The sequence below is a fragment of the Pelophylax lessonae genome (genome assembly GCF_965119305.1).
Source record: "Pelophylax lessonae genome assembly, chromosome: 3".
Taxonomy (NCBI): domain Eukaryota; kingdom Metazoa; phylum Chordata; class Amphibia; order Anura; family Ranidae; genus Pelophylax; species Pelophylax lessonae.
The window spans coordinates 260,489,879-260,510,976 of NC_138770.1; the positions used below are offsets into that span (position 1 = coordinate 260,489,879).

The window sequence follows — 21,098 nt, forward strand, 5'->3', positions numbered from 1 at the left end:
CAATGTACTGTGGGGGAGTGGCTGCTGTAGGGAAAGCGATGTGCTGGTATGTCGCTGCCTACCTGGCACTCACTGTGATTGTACACAGTGAGAGCCTGTCAGAAAGTCCCAGCCAATGATTTATGGCTGGAATCTGTACAGAGGCTGCAATCTGTCATGGATGAGAAATTTACAGATATGTTTGTAAAAGCAGCCCACATTACACATAGTTAAAAACACATTGAACCCCTTAGCCGCTCTAGATGTTAACTCCTTCCCAGCCAGTGTCATTAGTACAGTAATCGTGTATAGTATTATCACTGGTGATGTCAGTGGCAGTTAGACAGTCCCCCCCCCTCAGTGTCAGTTAGTGTCAGATTGTCCGCTGTACTATCGCAGTCCTAGTATCAGTCACTGATCGCCTCCATTAGTAGTAAAAAAAAATCAAAAGTAAAAATTCCAGTGTGTGTGTATATATATATATATATATATATATATATATAGCTCATAGTCTGTAGGCGCTATAACTTTTACACAAATCAATATACATTTTTGGATACAGTGTTGCATGCCCACATAATTACCAGTTAAAGTACAAACCCAATTCCAAAAAAGTTGGGACACTGTACAAATCGTGAGTAAAAAAGGAATGGACTTATTTACAAATCTCATAAACCTATATTTTATTCACAATATAATATAGATCACATATCAAATGTTGAAAGTGAGACGTTTTGAAATGTCATGCCAAATATTGGCTCATTTTGGATTTCATGAGAGCCACACATTCCAAAAAAAGTTGGGACGGGTAGCAAAAGAGGCCGGAAAGGTTAAATGTACATATAAGTAACAGCTGGAGGACCAATTTGCAACTTATTTGGTCAATTGGCAACATAATTGGGTATAAAAAGAGCCTCTCAGAGTGGCAGTGTCTCTCGGAAGTCAAGATGGGCAGAAGATCACCAATTCCCCCAATGCTGCGGCGAAAAATAGTGGAGCAATATCAGAAAGGAGTTTCTGAGAGAAAATTTGCAAAGTTTGAAGTTATCATCATCTACAGTGCATAATATCATCCAAAGATTAACAATCTCTGTGCGTAAGGGTCAAGGCCGGAAAACCATACTGGATGCCCATGATCGTCGGGCCCTTAGAAGGCACTGCATCACATACAGGAATGCTACTGTAATGGAAATCACAACATGGGCTCAGGAATACTTCCAGAAAACATTTCGGTGAACACAATCCACTGTGCCATTCGCCGTTGCCGGCTAAAACTCTATAGGCCAAAAAAGAAGCCATATCTAAACATGATCCAGAAACGCAGGCATTTTCTCTGGGCCAAGGCTCATTTAAAATGGACTGTGGTAAAGGGGAAAACTGTTCTGTGGTCAGACGAATCAAAATTTAAAAGTTATTTTTGGAAAACTGGGACGCCATGTCATCCAGGCTAAAGAGGACAAGGACAACCCAAGTTGTTATCAGCACTCAGTTCAGAAGCCTGCATCTCTGATGGTATGTGGTTGCATGAGTGCGTGTGGCATGGGCAGCTTACACATCTAGAAAGGCACCATCAATGCTGAAAGGTATATCCAAGTTCTAGAACAACATATGCTCCCATCCAGACGTCATCTCTTTCAGGAAAGACCTTGCATTTTCCAACATGACAATGCCAGACCACATACTGCATCAATTACAACATCATGGCTGCGTAGAATAAGGATCCGGGTACTGAAATGGCCAGCCTGCAGTCCAGATCTTTCTCCCATTTGGCGCATCATAAAGAGGAAGATGCAACAAAGAAGACCTAAGACAGTTGAGCAACTAGAAGCCTGTATTAGACAAGAATGGGACAACATTCTTATTCCTAAACGTGAGCAACATGTCTCCTCAGTCCCAAGACGTTTGCAGACTGTTATAAAAAGAAGAGGGGATGCCATACAGTGGTAAACATGGCCTTGTCCCAACTTTTTTGAGATGTGTTGATGCCATAAAATTTAAAATCAACTTATTTTTCCCTTAAAATTATACATTTTCTCAGTTAAAACATTTGATATGTCATTTATGTTGTATTCTGTATAAAATATTGAAATTTGAAAATTCAACATCATTGCATTCTGTTTTTATTCACAATTTGTACAGTGTCCCAACTTTTTTGGAATCGGGTTTGTAGATACACACAATAGTCAGTACTTGGGCTCATGCCAAGAATGTCTAAAATAAAGAAGTCCCAAATTATTTTCCTTTTTATGAAGGGTTAATGCTGTTCAAGAAACACCACCTTGCAGCTCTCCCTGTTAGTGGGCACTGAGAGCTGTAAAACATAAACAAAAGAAAACCGCACAGGCTCTGGTGCAAAAAAAATATGTAAAAATTATATATGCACTCACAAGCATAGATGTGTAAAAGCATGTCATCCACAACAACCATATAGTCCACAGCTCTGTATATTGGATGCCTCCTCAGTGGAGCTCCAGGTGGATGGATGGGAGACCAGGTTAGCCGAGTACGTGTGCAGCTGCTGCCACACTTCAAGCAGGTTGTGGATGACATACTTTTTCACATCCATGCCTGTGAATGCATACATTATTTGTTCATTTGTTATGTCAAGATATTATAAGATTATTTTATCCTATAATTGGGATATCCATGCACTTCAGGGTGTAGATTCATGCACTGAGGGCTGTCTAGTAGATTTGTATGTGCTGACATCTTGACATCTATTCCTTTGGTATGGGTAGTATTTCAATATTTTTTATTTGTATATTTCTTTATACACATTTTTGCTGTTTTTCTTTGTTTTGGTTTTTGGTTTTTTGATTTGGTGCCGTAAGAATTATAAGGAATAACCTTATGTATGTCATAGTTAGAATTTAAACCAGTTATTTGGTAAAAAAACAAAAGTAAAGTGTACACATCTAAAGTGTGTATTATTTCCCTATAATCCCAAGCCAGTTAAGCCTGATATCATTGCATAACATTTGCATTTTACCACTAGGAGCTGGCTAAGAACAGAGTAAGCAGTGATGGGTTTTCCTTGTGATCATACTGTTTTCCTGCCTAATTAAAAAGACAGGCTTAGGTTTATTTGCCTGGATATGCTGTTGTCGGGAGTTCCAGTGTCACAAGATGTTTTTGATTGTTCACATACGTAGTATGCATTACACCTATGCTTTTAGCTGCTTGTCTGGAGTTCAGCTTTAATACGCATACTGTATCACATTCACCTTAATTAAAAGAGGTCTGATGCTGCATCTGTCCTCTGGTGAATCTAACATTGAGAACCTAGCGAATGAACACCGCAGATTGCTCGGTTCTCAGAGCTCCCTGAGTAGAGAGCTGCTGACTGTCAGTCACCACTCTCTTCTCTGCTCTGCCCTCTCCTCGCTTACTGGAGTGCTGAGCTGTGGAGGAGTGGGGGCGGCTGGCTCAGCCTCTCAGCGGCTCACTGAGAGGCTGATCCGGGTGCCAGTCCAGGCATGCGGGCAGATCCAGACTCCGTGGTCGTGATGACGCCTGAGACTGGTCCGGCTCTGTGACATCAGCAGAGAGTGTATTTCAGCCCGCTCTCTGCTGAAAACAGGTCACAAAAGTGCAAAACGAGCTGCACTCCTGTGATCCACAGAAGAAGTACAGCCAAACAAGCTTTGACTGTACTTTTCCTTTAAGCTTTTATACATACAAATTTTTACATAGAAGCAGCAGATATACTTTTTTGACATGATATTCTTAATAACACATTTTCAAAATTCCCTGCAGCATTGAACCAACTAATTTTTTAATGTTTCTCCACTCTAGCCAAACCAGTGGGTCTCCTGGTGCAGAAATAGTACATAACACAGAGTAAGACTTGACGCTCTTTGACAAAACACTTATATGATAGTGACACTCGATGTCTACATGGAATCTCCTACAAGTGAGATATAATGAACAATAAAGCACTCGGGCTCAGAGAAATTAAGGTCACTATTTTATTTGCTGCATGGGCACAGTATTACCATTCCTCCGCTCCAATAAGTATATAAGAGGATGTAAGAATCCAGCAATATTTAGAGTGAAACTATTTGAATATGAATGTAATTTGTCACACACAGACTATCTATAGTGCTGCAGCTGATATCCTTGTCACAGACTGCCATATGTACTCATGTCAATGTTTAAAGAGATGATAAAGACGAAGTTGCTAAACATAAACAGCCCCAGCCATTAAAAATATGAAAACATGTCTATTTTAAGTTGTGTTGAGTTATATCACATTCACAAAGTAATAAAACTAGGCACAGAATGTACTGCTTTGAAATTTTAGAGACAACCAATCTAAACCTCACATGCATGCATAAAAACATATAATGCATTTATAATCGTGCATGTAAAGGTTTCAAGAGCTTATCAAACTGACAATGATCAAGATAACTTATCAAGGGAAAGTGTTTTCCTGCATAGCTGACTTTTAGGTTGGCCATACATGGAAATTCAGCTGATTCAGCAGGGACTATCAATCTACTTATCGATTTCAGTACGACCACCCTGTCGGATTTCTACTGCTTACCCAGTGCCACTGGCTATAGCCATCAGCGCTCATCAGTATATTACGGTGGTGGGGAATTCTCCCCTGTTAGAATACAAAGGCACAGCAGGGAGGATTCCACCACTCACCTCAAATGTGTAGATAGGGGAATTGTGTCATTTTTTTTTTTTTTTTTTTTCATTCAACCTGCTGGTGGAGAGGTGGAGATCTACCTGAACAAAATGGGAGAAGTCACAGATCGCCAGGCACAGTGTTGACAAGCTGTGCCTCCTTACACCCGATTTAAACCTCTAATTGCCCTACTACCGCTTTGCAATCACGTGCATTGCATGGCAATCATGGGTTTAAAACAGGTGGTAAAGAGGCAACATTTCATCTCCTCGCCACCTGTCAAGCACACTTTGATTGCTTTTAAGGGGAGTAGCAGTGCCTGTTGCACTTGTGAATGATCCCTTAGTTGCATTTGGCAGGGGCACCCTTATGCTCGTTCACACGAAAAGTTGGGGTGGTGGTAAAGTCGCAATGAGACAGCAGCCAAATGTGTACAAATGCGGCAGCAGGATTTAAGCCCCCTGTTGCTTTTGGTGGGTGATACTGCCTGCCAATTGTGACCCATTCAAGTAAATGGGGCCACTCTGCAAGTGCTCAACAACTGCATGCTTCTTCGGGGCCCAAGGGGTTAAAGCAGGTAGGGAGAAAGCAACACAACACTGCATGCTTTAACCCCTTGTTTGCTGTCCTGCACAAAGTTGCAGGGCACTTGCAGAGCAGCTTCATTCAGTTGAATGGGTCATGCTTAACAGGTGCTACACCCACCAACCATGACAGGGCATATAACACGTGCTGTTACATGTGTACACCCCTGACCAATGCAGCTAAAGGGGGTGAGGATGGGGTGGGGGTGATAAAAACACATCTTAGCTATGGGGTTTTACCACCCCCCACACTGCAAATGAAAATGAACACTTAGTGTTCTGAGCCCCCTATAAGGCTGCTTTCACACTGATGTGCTGGGGTTTACCTGCACTGTGGGTGCAGCACTGTGCATCTGCAACTTTACTGGGTTAGCTGCACTATGCCATAGACTTTTATTATATCCTGCAGGTGTGGCACACCAAAACTCTTGCATTAAAGAGCTTTGGTGTACTTTCAGAAAGTGCACCAAACCCGCAGGATATAATTGAAGTCTATAGACAAGTGCAGCAAACTCGCAAAAATGCTGCAGATACACTGCACTGTACCTGTGTTGTGGGTAAACCACAGCACATCAGTATAAAAGCAGCCCTATACTATTATGCCCAGTGTACTGCATCACACTAACCTGAAATCTCTTCTTTCCTGCAGCTGGCACCACTCTGGAGACCGCTAGCCAGGATAAGAAGTGGAGTGCAGTTAGTATCACTATGCATGGGACAGGAGCCAGACATACAGAGGAGGCATCAGCAGTAGGGATGATTGAACGGTTCGGGTCCACCATCAGTTCGGCCCGAACATTGGGTGTTCGAGGTTCGGCCGAATTTAGAACTTTTTGCCCAAAAAGTTCGGAATTCGGCAACCAGAACCGACCAAAATGCAATGCTTCAGGAAATGGGCTTTAAAAGCCCGTGATTGGACCAGAACCATTAGCAAAAGCCAATTGAGGGGGCAGGAGAATGCTAGGAATGTGATTGGAGTGACTAGGGGGTCCCTAGACCAATCATTAGTGAATACGCCCCCCAGTATATAAGATCGCCCCCGCCAAATTCCTAGCATTCTTGTACGGGACATGGAAGAGAGTGGAATGCTGTTCTGTTCTAATGTGTTACAAAGTGTCATTTAGCTATTTTTAGTGTGAGGAAAGGGATATCTAGTGTAGTTAGAGTGCTCCTTTACACTTAAGTTAGCTTCAAAAATTTAGTTTCTGTAGGGAAAGTGTTAAGTGTAAGGGGACCGTAGTGTAGTGTAGGGTTAACTGACAGTGACTGCTATGGAAGGGTGACAAAACCCTTCCATAGCAGGGTGACCGCTACAGAGAAATGATCATTTCTCTGAGTTGCTTCGGGACAGGAATATGGCTTCTCACCAGCCAAGCATTTTTCATGCTGCAGGGGCTGCCACTGCCAGTGCTTTTTTGAGGACATGTTTGATGTCAGACATGACATCTGAACATGTGTATAGGGGGTATATATACACATATATGTCTGTATATATACCCCTAGACATATATAGGTGTGATAGTAGCAGAAATATATGCTTGCGCTAATGAAATCATTTACAGTAATATATTTCTGCTACTATCACACCTATATATGGCTAGGTGTCTATATACATATAATTATGTGTGTATATATACCACTATACACAAGTTCAGATGTTTTGCTGCCTGCCTCAAAAGAACCCCAAAAAATGCCAAAAAAACGCTAGCGTCAAAAAAAATGCCCAGGTGTGTTTTTGCTGGCATTTTTTGGGGGTTTTTGGAGGCAGGCAAAACATCAGAACTTGTGCACAGTACCACTATACACAAGTTCAGATGTTTTTCCTGACTGCAAAGAACCCAAAAAAATGCCTGCTATTAAACCGGCAAGGTGTGAAAAGTGTTCTAATACAAACGATCTTTTTTTTTATGGTTCTGGACATGCTACAGAGCTGAAACTTCACATGTACACTTTTTAGACCCCCCAGATACGAAATCCAAAGTAAAAATAAAAAAATGTCTTTTTTTTTCTTCAATAATTGGCTTTTTTATCAAAAATGACAATTTTTAAGAACTTTTTTTGTGTGATTAATAGTTATTGGGGCATGAACCAGAACCCTAGGGACTTTTTAGGGGCATTTATTGGGTTTTAGGGCTTAAAAATTGTGTTTTTTGATTACCGAAGTTCTGGTCCCATTGATTTCAATGGGGTTCTGAAATCCGGGCCGAACTTTCGGGAAGTTCGGATGTTCTGGCCGAACCGAACTTTTCAAAAGTTCGATCATCCCTAATCAACAGGTCTTGCTCTAACTTTACAAGTAGTCCATTGGCATTGCACTGTTTGATGCTCTGGAATAGCAGGTCAGCAAGCCCAGACCGCGATCGGTAGTACTAGTCACCTACTGGTAGATTGCGATCTACTGGTAGGTGACCCCTGATCTATGGGCTACCTTACCATACAGCAATCCTATTACACTGCAGATAGCCTCAGAAAAGCGCTGTGTATCACAAAATTATCAAACAGAGCATTCAAGGCCTCTCCTAGGGTAATTCTTGCTATTGGCAGTATTTGTGAAAATAATCCCGGGGGTAATTTCAAAGGAGTATGAAAGTTGGAAGGGCTGTAACTCTTTGGTTGATTGTTTCCCTATATCTTTAGAGGAAGCACATTAAAACATTAAACAAAACACCAATGTTATAATCTAATCAGCCAAAAAAACAACCACCGACAGGAAAGTACATAACATTGATTATTGTGTTACAATGGCATCTGAAAGTAGGTAAGATATAATAAGCAGCAAGTGAGCATGTTGTCCCTGAAGTTGATGTGTTGAAAGCATAAAAATGGGAAAGTGTAAGGATTTGAGCAAATCTGACAAGAGCCAATTTATACTGGCTAGACAACTGGTTCAGAGCAACTCTAAAACTGCAGCCTTTTTGGGATGTTCCTAGTCTGCAATTGTCAGGACCTACCAAAAGTGGTCCAAGGAAAGAAAAAACAGTAAATCAGTGACAGGGTCATGGGTGGCCAAGGCTCATTAATGCACATGGGCAGTGAAGGAATGCTCATGTAGTCCAATCCAATAGAAAAGCTACTGCAGCTCAAATAGCTGAAAAAGGTAGTGTTTTTTCTGACAGGTGCCAGAATAACCAATCCATCGCAGTTTGTTGTGTATTGGGATTCACAGCTGCAGATCAGTCAGGGCACCCATGCTGACCCATGTCCACAGCCAGAAGCGTTTACAATGGGCGCATGGATCACAGAGCAATGGAAAAAGGTGTCCTGGGCTAGTGAAACAGATTTTTTTTTTTTTTACATTATGTGGATGGCTGGGTGCATGTGCATTGCTTACCTGTGGAAGTGATGGTACCAATGCAGTATGGGAAAAGGGAAAGCTGGCGGAGGCAGTGATCTGCTATTAATGGTTTGGTGCCAGATACCACAGCATTTTAGAGGTCTAGTGGAGTCCATGCCTTAACAAGTCAGGGCTGTTTTGGTGGCATAAAGGGGACCTATTCATAATTAGGCGGGGGATCATTTTATGGTGGGTGGTGATAATGTTATGGCTGATTGGTATATATTTCCATACTTTCTTCACTTTGTCATTTGGGGAAATCTCCTTCCCAATTCATTCTCTGACATGGTTATTTTGGGTATGTTAAGTTGGATGTCAGAGTTTTCAAGGCAGGCCTTAATACCAAGGTAGGGGAAAAAAAAAACATTTCTTCAAAGTCTGTTAGAGATTCATGTGAATGTGCATTAAAGTAGTTTTCAATCCTTACATATATCAAGTGGAGTGACTGGCCTCAAGTGATACAAAGAGATTAAACAAATCCTCCTACATAAGTTGTACCTGTTTGTCTGCATTCTCTATTCTCTATATCTGTTCAAAGTGCAGAAATACAGCTTGTCTGAGTTTTTAGAAAGCACGGGATGTGGAGCTAAAGTTACACTCTGCAGAGCTCAGTGAGGGGAGCTCTGAGAGCTGGATGGAGGGAAGGGGCACACAGGAGCAGAGCTGAGGTTGTCAATCACAGGCTGTGTGTTGGAGCTTCCTCCCTGTCACCTTTTTAGCTTTTGGTGTCAGGAAAACATATCAGACGTAAATCATGCAGATAGCAGAGTAAAAAAAGACAGCAAGAACACTTAGTGATCTTGATTTAGACATGTGCACACTATAGAGAGATATGTTTTGTTAATATTTCATGTCAGAGCTTTACAATCACTTTAAACCCAGAGCAAAAAAACAAGCAGACTGAACATTGAACAGAAATGTAGTTTCACATGCTACTTTAAATGCATGTGCTAAAGCTCCTGGTATTGTTTGGGTTATACTTGGATCTAGTTTCTCTGTCTGCAGCATTATGACAGCTGTGACATTTTGGAACCTCCATCCTGTTCCAAAATGCTTGCCTGCCTGTTAATGAAAGTGGTCACCTAATCTTTGGCTACCTGTTAGCCACTTGCTCACTGTTCAGTGACCATCCATGGATTTTAATCACCCTGTTGGTTGCTCCTCATCCAAGCATTTTCTGTTGGCAGGTCCTACTCTGCTACATCCCCTAGTGTTTCTGGGACTCTTACTGCTTCCACTACTTCTGCTGCCTTCTCTGGGCTCTCTTGCCCATATGTTGCTCTGACTCCTGCTGCTAATACTGCTGTGGCCTCATCTGGGAGCTCCCATGCTCAAGATTCCATTCCTGTGTTTTAGTGCATACACCAGAGATCCATTTATACCCTCGGGAATACTGAGCATGTCAGTATGCAACATCACATGCTCTAATTGGCATGGGTTTCTTTTAAAATGCAGCTCATTCAATACTCCGGCTGTCCACTGTAGCATGCAGTTACAGATGCTAGTGGTGCACAAAGTTCTGTGTTCTTAAGTATCCTGCTGTTGTATTCTGTCTGTCTTATTCCAATTGTGTTTTCCATTAACACCATCCTTAACAAGATTCAGCTCTTGTTTTTTTGTAAACAAAGGAGTCAAAATATGGGTGACCAAAAACAGGTCTCATAAAGTGGCTCACCCCACGCACAAAAGAACACAGTAGATAACAACACGGAATTATGAAGACGTAAAGTCTCAAAGCAGCTACTATACAAAAAGAACTGTTAACAAAGGTGTTGTAGAGTATTTGATCAGAAAAAATAAACTATAACACTAGCAGCGCTAATAAGAGGTCCATTGAATAAACCAGTGTCCTTAATGACTCATAAAAAATATATATAGTATAGTCCATGCAGTAAGCACAATTCACCAGGGTAGGGGAGTGAAGGGTCTTGACTGTTCCTCCAAAAATGACACCACACTCTAGTGCTCCCCCCCTTTAGATGAAACACTCACCAGAAACTGGTGAATATAGAGCCTTAAATCCACCAATCAACGGGTGTGCTAATCACTGCTGGGCTGCTCCAAAATCCTCCTTCCTCCAGAGTTCCTCCGCTCAAAGTTCATGCAATTGAACAAAGTGGGGGCAACAATAGTGTAATTCTGCAAACTTTTATTAAAACTACACACAGTAAAACCCCTCTCCCCTCAAGATGTCTACTCACAGGAGGGTAATGGAGTTAAGGCATAAAGGATCAAAATATGCACACTGGATGACCGATTAGAAACTTTCCTGCAATCCCATAGGAATCACGAATGGTGTCCTGTGCGAAATATTTTAATCTTGTTTTTTTGTGCTCAATGTATTACTTGTCTTCCTGCACCCTTTGGCCAGTTCCCTGAGTCAGGAAATACTCTACCTCTCCTTACCTCTGCTACGTGTTGTACTTCAGTTATAGCTTTCTGTTCCTCCTCCTCCTCTTACACCTGGTCGGGAGACTTCTGGGTCCAGACTTTTGGATCAAACCTCACTGTGCTTTTATTACATATTTTCCCTCTGGCACTATATTATTCTTAATACCAAGTCTAGCTTGTCTGGACCTCACTCACATTACCTTTTTCACTGCCTCATTAAAACAAATAATTTATCACTATTCCTGGAAGCAATGAAGTTCCAGACAACACACATTAAGCTTGCCAGAATGGTGGCTGCTAGTGGTGCAGCAGTGTTCATCTGGTCTTACTGGTGTCCAAACTTTTACATATTACTGCTTGTTCAAAATGAGTAGATCGGCAAGCTTCCTAAAACAAACTAACAACAATCACTTCAGTAAAGATGCCAAACAACTACAGTATCTGTGAACAGTTAGCAGCTCCATGATGGAAAAAGACAGACATTTTAGTAAAACAATATACTTTTTCTGTTTCCCTCCACTAAATGACAAGACAATGCTTTGTTTAGGGTAGTGTTATCAAGAATGTTTTAATATAAAAAAGTAATGTAGTTATAACCTATAGTTATCATCCATCTATATTGCATTTTACAAGCTTATTTTCACCCTAAAATAAAGTAAACATTTTGTATAGAAATCGTCCTTAACGGCTTTAAAATAGGTAAAATTGTCATAAACAATTTTTTTCACAAAGAAAAAGACTGTAAAGTATGAAAATTGCATCTTTATAAATAGACCCCGATGTGTAAAGCTGCACATGGAGTGAGAGCATGGACAGAATTTGACAGTAATGAGAAGATATAATCTATGGTACACTACCATGTGTATGAAAAGAACAAAAAGTCTCACAAAAAACTCACCATCCTGTTAGAAGCAATACATATAATAAACAATACAATATAATAAAACTAGAGCATACCTTTATGCCTTTCTTGTATTATCATCATTTAATACAAATACATTAAAAGATTACATTAAGGCAAAATATGTTTAGCTGCTAATATATGCACCCAGAATTGTTTTATGTGACGTATATAATTATGGCAGCACCCTGCCAGTAAAAGCTTGAAAGTGCAATGAATGGACAGGGAATCAGCACATAATACCCATTTATCACTTTCATTTTAATGCATAAGTCTATGTCTGTGCTTAGTTCCACTTGAACTGTTCCTGTAACAAGCTGTGCACTGCAGAACGATCAAACAATACAAAATACCAGCATCTCTAATTCCTCCACAAAACATTTTTGTTACAAGCATCATATTTACAATAAATATGAGAAGAAACAGAGTGAAAAGATGTTATGTAATTTTACCTGGGGCACGTTCACCATTAAAGCTGCATCCGAGCTCTGGCTGTCCTTAAAGCTTTTGTACTTCATTGATTTGCTGTCTTCTGAATGTGATGCTGTAAGAAGATGATCTGTATTGAATGCATTAAAAGAGTATACATAGCTGTCAACTGCTTAATTGTCCTGCCACACTTGTGTTTTCCCCAGACAACAGCACAGTCTATCATGAGCAATGTGCTGGATGAAAATAATGGATTTTGCAGATTGGTAAAACAATTAATATGTACAAACTTTCACACTTCAAACACAAATTTAGCAACTTCTATTTTTTGGTTCAGAACATTAACGATGCTCTGGCGTACTTACTGTCAAACACAAAAAAGACAGAGAGAGCAGTTTGCATCACTGCACAACTAATTGCCCTAATTAGTGTATTAAAAAGAATGTGTCTGTAACATTTAAGTTGGCTCACTTTCTCAAATATAATGTTTATTACCTGTGGCTCATTTGACAACATGAAAGCTAAAAAAGGAAATAGACTTCTTTGACACAACAATTGTTACCTTGTACTTCTAAGGGAAGTAGCTGGTTTATAAATGAAAAAAAAAAAAGATTTGAAAATTAAATAAAACCATTTAACAAGCACATATCCTGTTCCTCAATGCTTTTTTTTAGTCATGCTTCTTCTAATTGTAATTATCAAATGCATAAATATGTATTCAATATCAATGGCACTAAAGAGGGTCGGAAAGGTTCCAGCTGCAATTTCAATTGCTTTCACGGGACTGCAGCCACCACACAGAAATGTAAGAATGATGGAGCATAAATATTTTATTGATAGGGAAATTTGGCTAGCCTCACTTTATCTATCTACTGTGGATAATAGTCAGTGACCATCCCCTATTTGGGTGATCATAAATATTTTTTTTAACTATATAACTTTAGAAGTAAATCTTGACTCTCAAATCAGTGAGAATTATTTTACCAAGCAACATTTCAAGATTGGGCAGGGTCCCTTTATGTGTTGCCTTCCTGCACGTTCCCGAAGCATTGGTTGGTGAAACCCTTCTCACTGATGTCTGAATAATAAGGAAAATTTCCTTCCAAAAGTGTGCTTGTGGACATACGCCTATGTTTGGATTCAAAGGACAGTGCCATCTCTCTAGTTTACTACAGCACATTAATGGCATGGGGCATATACCTGCATGTTGTGCAACTCATTCCTTATATCCCTATTGGGGCAATTCACATGAATGCCCAGAGCCCAAGGCTTCTAGGAGCCTTATTTCTGCTCTCCTACTGCTTCTAGACATCCCCTCCATGTCCTAGACTTCTTGCTACAACATGGTTGCACTGCCCAGACAAAACCACCAGGGCTGGATGTCCCTTTGACAATAGGGAAATGCTTTGTGCTGCAAATAATTTTGAAAATATTTATGTACAATGTATTTATTTTTTATGTGGAAATCAAGAGTGTTTTTTTTTTTTTTAGTAAAAAATATTCCAATGCAAATGCCATACCTGTAGGCCTTTTCTGTCACCCATGAAGCCTGGCTCAAATACTCCCCATGTTTACTTTCCTACTTCCTGGCTTTTTTCTAGGATATGGATTAAAACAAAATGGTTGCTGATCCTTTTTCTTTGAGGAGAAATAAAGTGATAATTTCTATAGTTGTCCTCAAAGAAGGAGGCTCCGTGGCTATTTTGAGCATCCACTGTACTTATTGTTCCATGCTTATTTACTCACATTCAATGTATACCTTTTCAAGAAAGAATTCTGTTTGGGGAGGCAATTGACCAATTCATAAAAGCTGTCATAAGTGAAATGGTTTTACTTCCACAGTGGAAGGTCCCAAAACCACCCCCCTCAGGATCATCTACCTCTGCAAAATATAGAGCACCTAATTGCTCTACCCAGGTTTCAGTTTCCAAATGTAAGTTTATCCCTTTCTTTGCCACAAGACTTGTATGACAAAACTCAGCAAATATTTCCCAAAACACTCTTCTCATTGAAGCAACACCTTTACTCCTGAGAGCTGGGGGACATCTGTTACATTTGCCTCTCTCTGGGTCACAGACATCTCAGACCTGTGGCTTTAATGAGGGGTTACAAAATACAATTCAAAACTCTACCCCCTCACCACTTCTTCTTTATAATAAACCAAGGACTGTTCAAGGACAGGCAGATTTGCAAAATTCCCTGAACCATCTATAGTCCCAGGGAGTAGGTGTGCCTGAACCCAAGCAAGACAGGTTCACAGAATTTTATTCAAACCTGTTCATGGTACCAAATCCCAATTAGCTTATTCATTCTATTCTTTAGGGTCTAGGTTCCATAGGAATGGACCACTGCCCTGGACCTGAATAGCACCCTGCGATTAATTACACACATTGTAGCAAGTGCTGAGGTAAGCGCCCAAGGAGTATCCAGTGCTCAAAGTAACCTTACGGGCCAACCACATGACGGGATCCAGGTACGGCACCGAAGATTTTACCAAGGTTGCCCCGGTCCAGATACACTGATTCTATTGATGTGAAGTGATGATTGAACAGTTGATTGAAGACTTGGAAATAAAATAATAAACTAGCTAAGTGAAGAGGGATTTCTCCATAAGTGAGAGGAGGTCCATCACCTTAGGACACTAGCAAAAACGGAGGGCTCACAAAGTGGGGTAGGGTTAAATGGGGATGCCCAGGGTGCATGTCCTCATTAGCTTTTCCAGTGTCCAATCACCTAAAGGTGCCAGCCTATAACCCAGGGTCTATGAATATCAGGCCTGTGCCCTGTTATATACAATTAAAATAATGTGTTTTATATAATTTGGAATGAAAATGTGATTTTACTAATTAATTAGGCATTGGACTTTTAAAGTCTGATCTTCTTGCTTTTGAGATATTCATTTGTTTATTGTGTGTACTTATTTGGTGCTAAACTAAAACCTTTAATTTCATGTATAACTGATGCATGAAAATACTATCTTGCCTCAGAAGTTATAAATTTAAAGCAAAGAGCATCCTTTTGTGGTTCCACATGCTCCTTTCTCCATACAAATGGTGTAATGTATTTCTGAAGCACCCCTGTACTTTATAAAGTTTAAGTAGAAGGGACTAAGCGTAGCATTTGAGAATTCTATTCCGCAAAAAAGGCAGATTTTCAGTAGCAATTCACAATATGTTTAAAGTGCACCTTCTTCCTGGCCAATGAGCCTGGGGCAGACATAGGTATTGGTATGGGTGCCAGTGACCATGGGAAGGGTTTATTTCCTAAAGCAATAGCTTCAGGTATGGGTGTAAACCACCATAATTGAGATGCTAATAGCAATGGGGAGACAGGTGAAGTGCTGTTGTGCCAGATTGATGGGTGGAAAGTGCAAAAATTCCCCATGGAAACCACCCAGTAAGTAAGCACAACAGGCTATCAAACTGTTTCAACAGAAGTTTTGTTGCATCAAAAAACCTCTGCAACGCGTGGTTCCTAACAATGACATGTTTAAAGCAGTAATTCATTCTCTCAGTCAATAATGACAATTTTTAATCCTCATGCTGCTAGCATTAGTAAATAGATAGGAAAATATATCATATTTACTTGTTTTAAACTTTTATTTTTATTTTTTACAAGTAAAACTTTTTTTCCATCTTTTCAGGTTTTTCCTGGTTTCCTGGCCTAGGCAAATGATGTCATACATCCCATGAGCCTTGCAGAAGTGGAGGAGGGGTTTTCTGAGATAAGCACATGGCTTCGGGGTATGCAGAAGCCTTAACAGATATCTCTTGGTTTGGAGAGAATCAAAGCATTATTACACATCTTTCTAATGTTCTAACGTGTAAAAAGATGGCTGTAGATGTAGTGATATCCTGCAAACAAAATGGACACAATTTTGCATCTTACACTATAATCTCAAATGGGTGGGCATGTTGCTTGTGTATGCATTCATTTTTATGCCGCACCAATGGATTCCCAAGACGAGAATAGCAAATTTCCATGGACTATCAAATGGCCACTTTTAAAAGGCATTTTACTTTTACCATTGTTTTTGCCAAACATGCATGGAGAGGCCATTGAATTGGGTTGTTTTCCACAGGGTGATGTTGAATGGCAGCAATAATCTGATAACAGATAAGATAAAGGCTGAGTTCATAAGCATCAAGGAAGGAGCCTGTGTGGGGACAAGGTAGCTTACCTTTACATCAGTGCACAGGGGACTGTCTTTTTATCACTGTGGAAATAGCTATGCTAGTATGGAGTTCTTTATGAATATGATTTGCACAATGGGTTCATATTTTTCCTTTAATATCTGCAGAATATTTCCATTTTCTAGAAGTGGTAAGATTGCCCTATTGTTTGTTCATTACATGTCATTTCAGCATGACTCCCCAGAGTCTCAGTTATTGTTGTTTATGGACATGCCCTAAATAAACAGGCAAAGAATATGGCTCCTTTGAGTAACATATTATGTAAGCTTGAGAGGAGTTATGCATTGTGCTCCCAGGAGTTTTTAAACACAAGTAGAATTTTGAAGAGTACAACATTTCAATTACATTTCAATTACTCCTATGTGAGAAAATCTTTTATCTTGTTCTGAGAGGTAATGTAGGGAACATTAAAACCCACATAAATAATTTCTGGTTTATTATATTGCCTATCTTATACCAAACTGTAATGCACACTAGCTTTGGTCAGGTGCATATAACTATATACTATAATTATCACCACAAAGTGAAGGGGATTTTAAAACTGTTGCCAGAAACTTACCAGATAAGTAAAAAATTTTATTATTTTCTTCTCATGTAGCCTCATTATGCTTAGCCATATGCAGTTATACAGTAATTGTATTCACATTATTTTTTTACTGCTTTCCCTATTTTGACATATCTGGTATAAAACTAACTGTCAGAATGAGCAATTTTACCCACCAAAGGGCTCAATTTACTAAAATATAACAACTGGTAGCTTCATTAATGGGTGCTTTTTTTCCCTCATTTTAACAATTGAAAGTTATTTCATGAATAAGCATGAATCAGCTAACTTTATTAAACTGAGTATTGTATAATGCCTGAGAAACAAACCTAAGCTGTATTGAAAGCTTTTATTAATAAAAAAATAAAACTTGTGTTAGCCAATAAAGATCTTAACATAGGGCTTGTTCACATGTGTGTCAATACCCTGTGTATATGCGGCATGCGTTCAGCATTTTTAAAGCCTTAGAACTGCCCTCCAACGCCTGCAATGAATATTACAATGGACACCACACAGTGCTGTTTACACAGGAGCGGTAGCATTGTGTTGTGTTAAACATTAGGCAGCATGCTGCTTTTATATAGCATCGACGCTTGTCAGCCGTCTCCATTGATTTCAATGATAATGCTTTATAACCGCACCTTAGCAGCACCTAGGTTAGGGCATATATGGTGTGTTAGTGAAGCATTTATAAAGTGTTAACTGGGCACTTGGGGAGAGGCAGTGAAGTTTCCTATATCCCATAATGCATTGGGAAATAACAGAAAACTAAGACAGAGCAGCTGTGTGGTAACACTATTTGCTTCTGTGTGTAGGCAAAAGCATCATTCAGCCATCAATACTGACAGTGCCAGGTAGGAGCAGAGGCATTTAGCATTATTGTCAGTAGTAAAGCTTTTTTTTTCAGCAAAGTTTAGCTGGACCAAACTAAGTGTCAAAGAGATCATAGTATACAAATCCATCTTACAAAAATTTAAAAAAATGTCTGCTACCACACAACAGCCTAACCACGCCTCAAAGTAGATACTTTTCTCTACATCACTTCCCCTTTAGGCATTTCCCAGTAGAAAAAAAAAAATGAAATGGGCATTTATCAAGCATTCTTGAAGCTTTTATAACTCTTCATAAACACAACGAAAAACACATCATAAACACATCATAAATGTAATAGGACCATTATTAGCATTGCTTCATTCTTCACATGTGTGTAAACGTGCCCTTAGAGTACTTCACTCCAAACTCTTCGCAAACCCTGAACTGCCAAATTAGCTATGGATAAAAGATAAAGGTTGGATGTATTCTACATGTGCTAAAACTCTTGAATTTTGCTAATTTATAAGGAATTTTGCTTTCCTAGTTAATCATTGCTTTAGGGTGGACACAAGGGGTATAAAAAGCTAAAAAAAAAAAAAAAAAAAAACTCATCATGACCTCAGTTTCAGTACAATACAGGCTGCCTTTACATGGGAAAGATTCACTGCTCAGTTTCCTTTTCATAGATTCTGACTTTTTATGGCGTATGGCTTTCTCTTTTGAAGACACAATGCTCTGTTGCTTATTTTCAGAGTTTGTGTTCTGCACTCTTGTTACTTTTCTTCCTCCACCTGTGTTGCTTTTCCTATTATTTTGCTCTCAGCAAACATCATATTTCCCTTCTTCTGGCATCCATCTCTGCCACTGCTCTCATTCATTCAACACACTGCAATTATACTGCATTGGAACCAAGGTAGTCAAGAAGATGCCAAATAGGCTGTGGGTTACCATAGATACCTAAAGGCTGCTATTATTTTTATAAGATACATAAGAAAATGTTTGATTTTTTTTTTTTTTTAATTCAAACTGCACTTTTCTTTTTATTCAAAATATACTATTTATAATATAGCAATATACTACCTTTTACATCGGTTCTATCCTGGAAAAACTTTGCAGGATCTTCTTTTTCAACAGAGTAAGTTGATTGAAAAGGTGCACTTCTCTGTTTCACTACAGAACAAACGGGTGACTTGGAAGACAATCTGGCAGAACCAAATGGCTGTTTCTGAAATCCAGACTCTGGAAGCCTAAAGTAGTAAAACAAATATAATATTATAACTTTAAGTATAACACATTTTAATCAGAAAATAAACAATCTAATGTCAAACCATGGAGTCTACTTATAAAGGTTTCTGCAGGGATTTGACAGTGAATCTTTTATACCAATTCAAGCACACTGCCTGGCATTTTTTACCCACATTATTTATAATTGAGTGAATGTGCACCAAGAAAATGTAGTCATCCAGCAAATGTTGCAGTGAACTGTCAAAACGCCTTTTAACCAGGCAAGCAAATTTATTATCTGGAGCTCTCCATGGTGCTGAAATTGTGTTTTACAGCTTAAAGATCAAGTGCGTTAATAACAAAGTTAGAACATAAAAAAAAAATGTGTACCCATCCTCCATGAGAAAGAATTAGCCTGCACTTCAGGCCTGCCTACTTGTATCCCCATGGCAATAGTACAGTGATTGTGCAGCCCCCTGCTATAATGATACCAGCCAGCATGTCCTCCAGCATTGGGGAGGTACTTTGAGACAGGTTCTACAAAAATAGGAGAAATCCCCCCAAAGAAACAGTTCTCATAGGGGCAAAAAGGTGGTTGCGTCAAGCCCCCCCCCCCCCCCAGTTCATTCTGTATGCAGGTATGAACATACAGTAAATAATAGGTTACCCCACAGCCCATATTTGGATTAGTCCCCATATGAGCAATGAAGTGCCCATATTTGAACTTACTGGTAAACATGAAACAAAAATTGTGAGTAGTATTTTTGTTTATTTCCAGTCTAGTTCACCAGGGAGGGGGTGACAAATTACTTGTTCCCCATGGGGGCAGGTAGGTTGCACTAAGGCACCCCTTGCAGGCATTGGTTCTATGGGAAGGATACCCCTATTTTTTGGGAACACCTCCCACATCATCCCCCAATGGTGAAGAGTCAGCAGACTTGTATGAACATTCCAGGGGGCAGAACACTGCTCCTTGCCCTGGGGATGCTCAACCAGTGTGTCTGGTGTACCAGAATGTTTTTTTGGAGAAATGTAGGGGGGTATGCCTGATTCCTTTATTTTACTACACTTTAGTTAAATAAAAACCCTATACGTTCCAAACCTGTGTTAAAAGCACAGGTTCAACACTACATAGGCATTTGTTGCATTTTTTAAAATTATAAAATGCATGTATTTGGCAATATCTCTGATGCATTGGATTTAAATGTGTTCAGTAAATGCCAAGTGGATGTAGCGCTCTGTCCTAGTCAGGCTAAATCTGCTTTTTGGCTTCACTGTACTCAGTGGAGTGGGGATTTTTTTTTTTATTATTTTAGTCTGGTCAGATTTTTCTAAGCTCAGTGGTTGATTGTTCTTGTATGCCTCTGGAAGAAGATTAGGAGGGTCAGCCACTGAAATTACAAACAATGATCTGCTCTCATTCCTATCCCTGGGAGAACACTCAGAAGGTGGCTGAAGGAGAAGATAAATGTTTTGGAGGCTTGCTTAGAGTGTTCTTGTCCTGGGGAAGGATGCAGCCTGTGTATTGGAGTTGCTGTTTGGGCATGTGCATGTGCTTGACTGAGAGCCTGAAGGAGATCTGATTGAGAGACATTTGATGGGGGTATCACCTGTGGAGACTAGTCTGGAGAAGGACCCTTTTCTTTCTCACTGGAGGGTGTTGCATGGAAGCTGGGTGGCAGACAGCTGTCCTTGGAATTTGTGAGTATAAAGTTGATTATGTATCCCAGGTGTGCACGTGCTCAGGGATGTAGGTGACATTGGTTGCTGTAAGGACTGGGAAAGCTTTCATAGAGTTCCAGATTAGCTGCCTATTCCCTCCTACCCCTAGCAAAGACTGTTACAAGAGGATTTTGCTTTAAGTTTGTCCTCCTGGAAATTTCTACTGACATTTTAGAGTATCCTGTACTCCTACCCAGTTCAAGTTTTCTGCAATTAATCCCTGAAAAGACATCTCATAGACTGAGCCTGTGTTAGCTAATGTGTTTGGAACTGTGTCTGGATCTAGCAGCCTCTGTACTACTGCGCTACATGAATGTTTACTCATTAAAAAATTTAAAGATAGTGAAT

General features: G+C 39.8%; 1 protein-coding gene across 1 annotated transcript in view; it reads right to left on the minus strand.

Annotated features, from left to right (window-relative positions):
- ZBBX (zinc finger B-box domain containing) overlaps positions 1 to 21,098 on the minus strand; it is a 380,683-nt gene that overhangs the window by 96,386 nt on the left and 263,199 nt on the right. The window contains exons 14-15 of the mRNA XM_082248819.1: positions 18,885 to 19,051; positions 12,278 to 12,369 (exon numbers count right to left, since the gene is read on the minus strand). Coding sequence (XP_082104945.1) covers positions 12,278 to 12,369; positions 18,885 to 19,051 — 259 coding nt within the window. The remainder of the gene's footprint in view (positions 1 to 12,277; positions 12,370 to 18,884; positions 19,052 to 21,098) is intronic.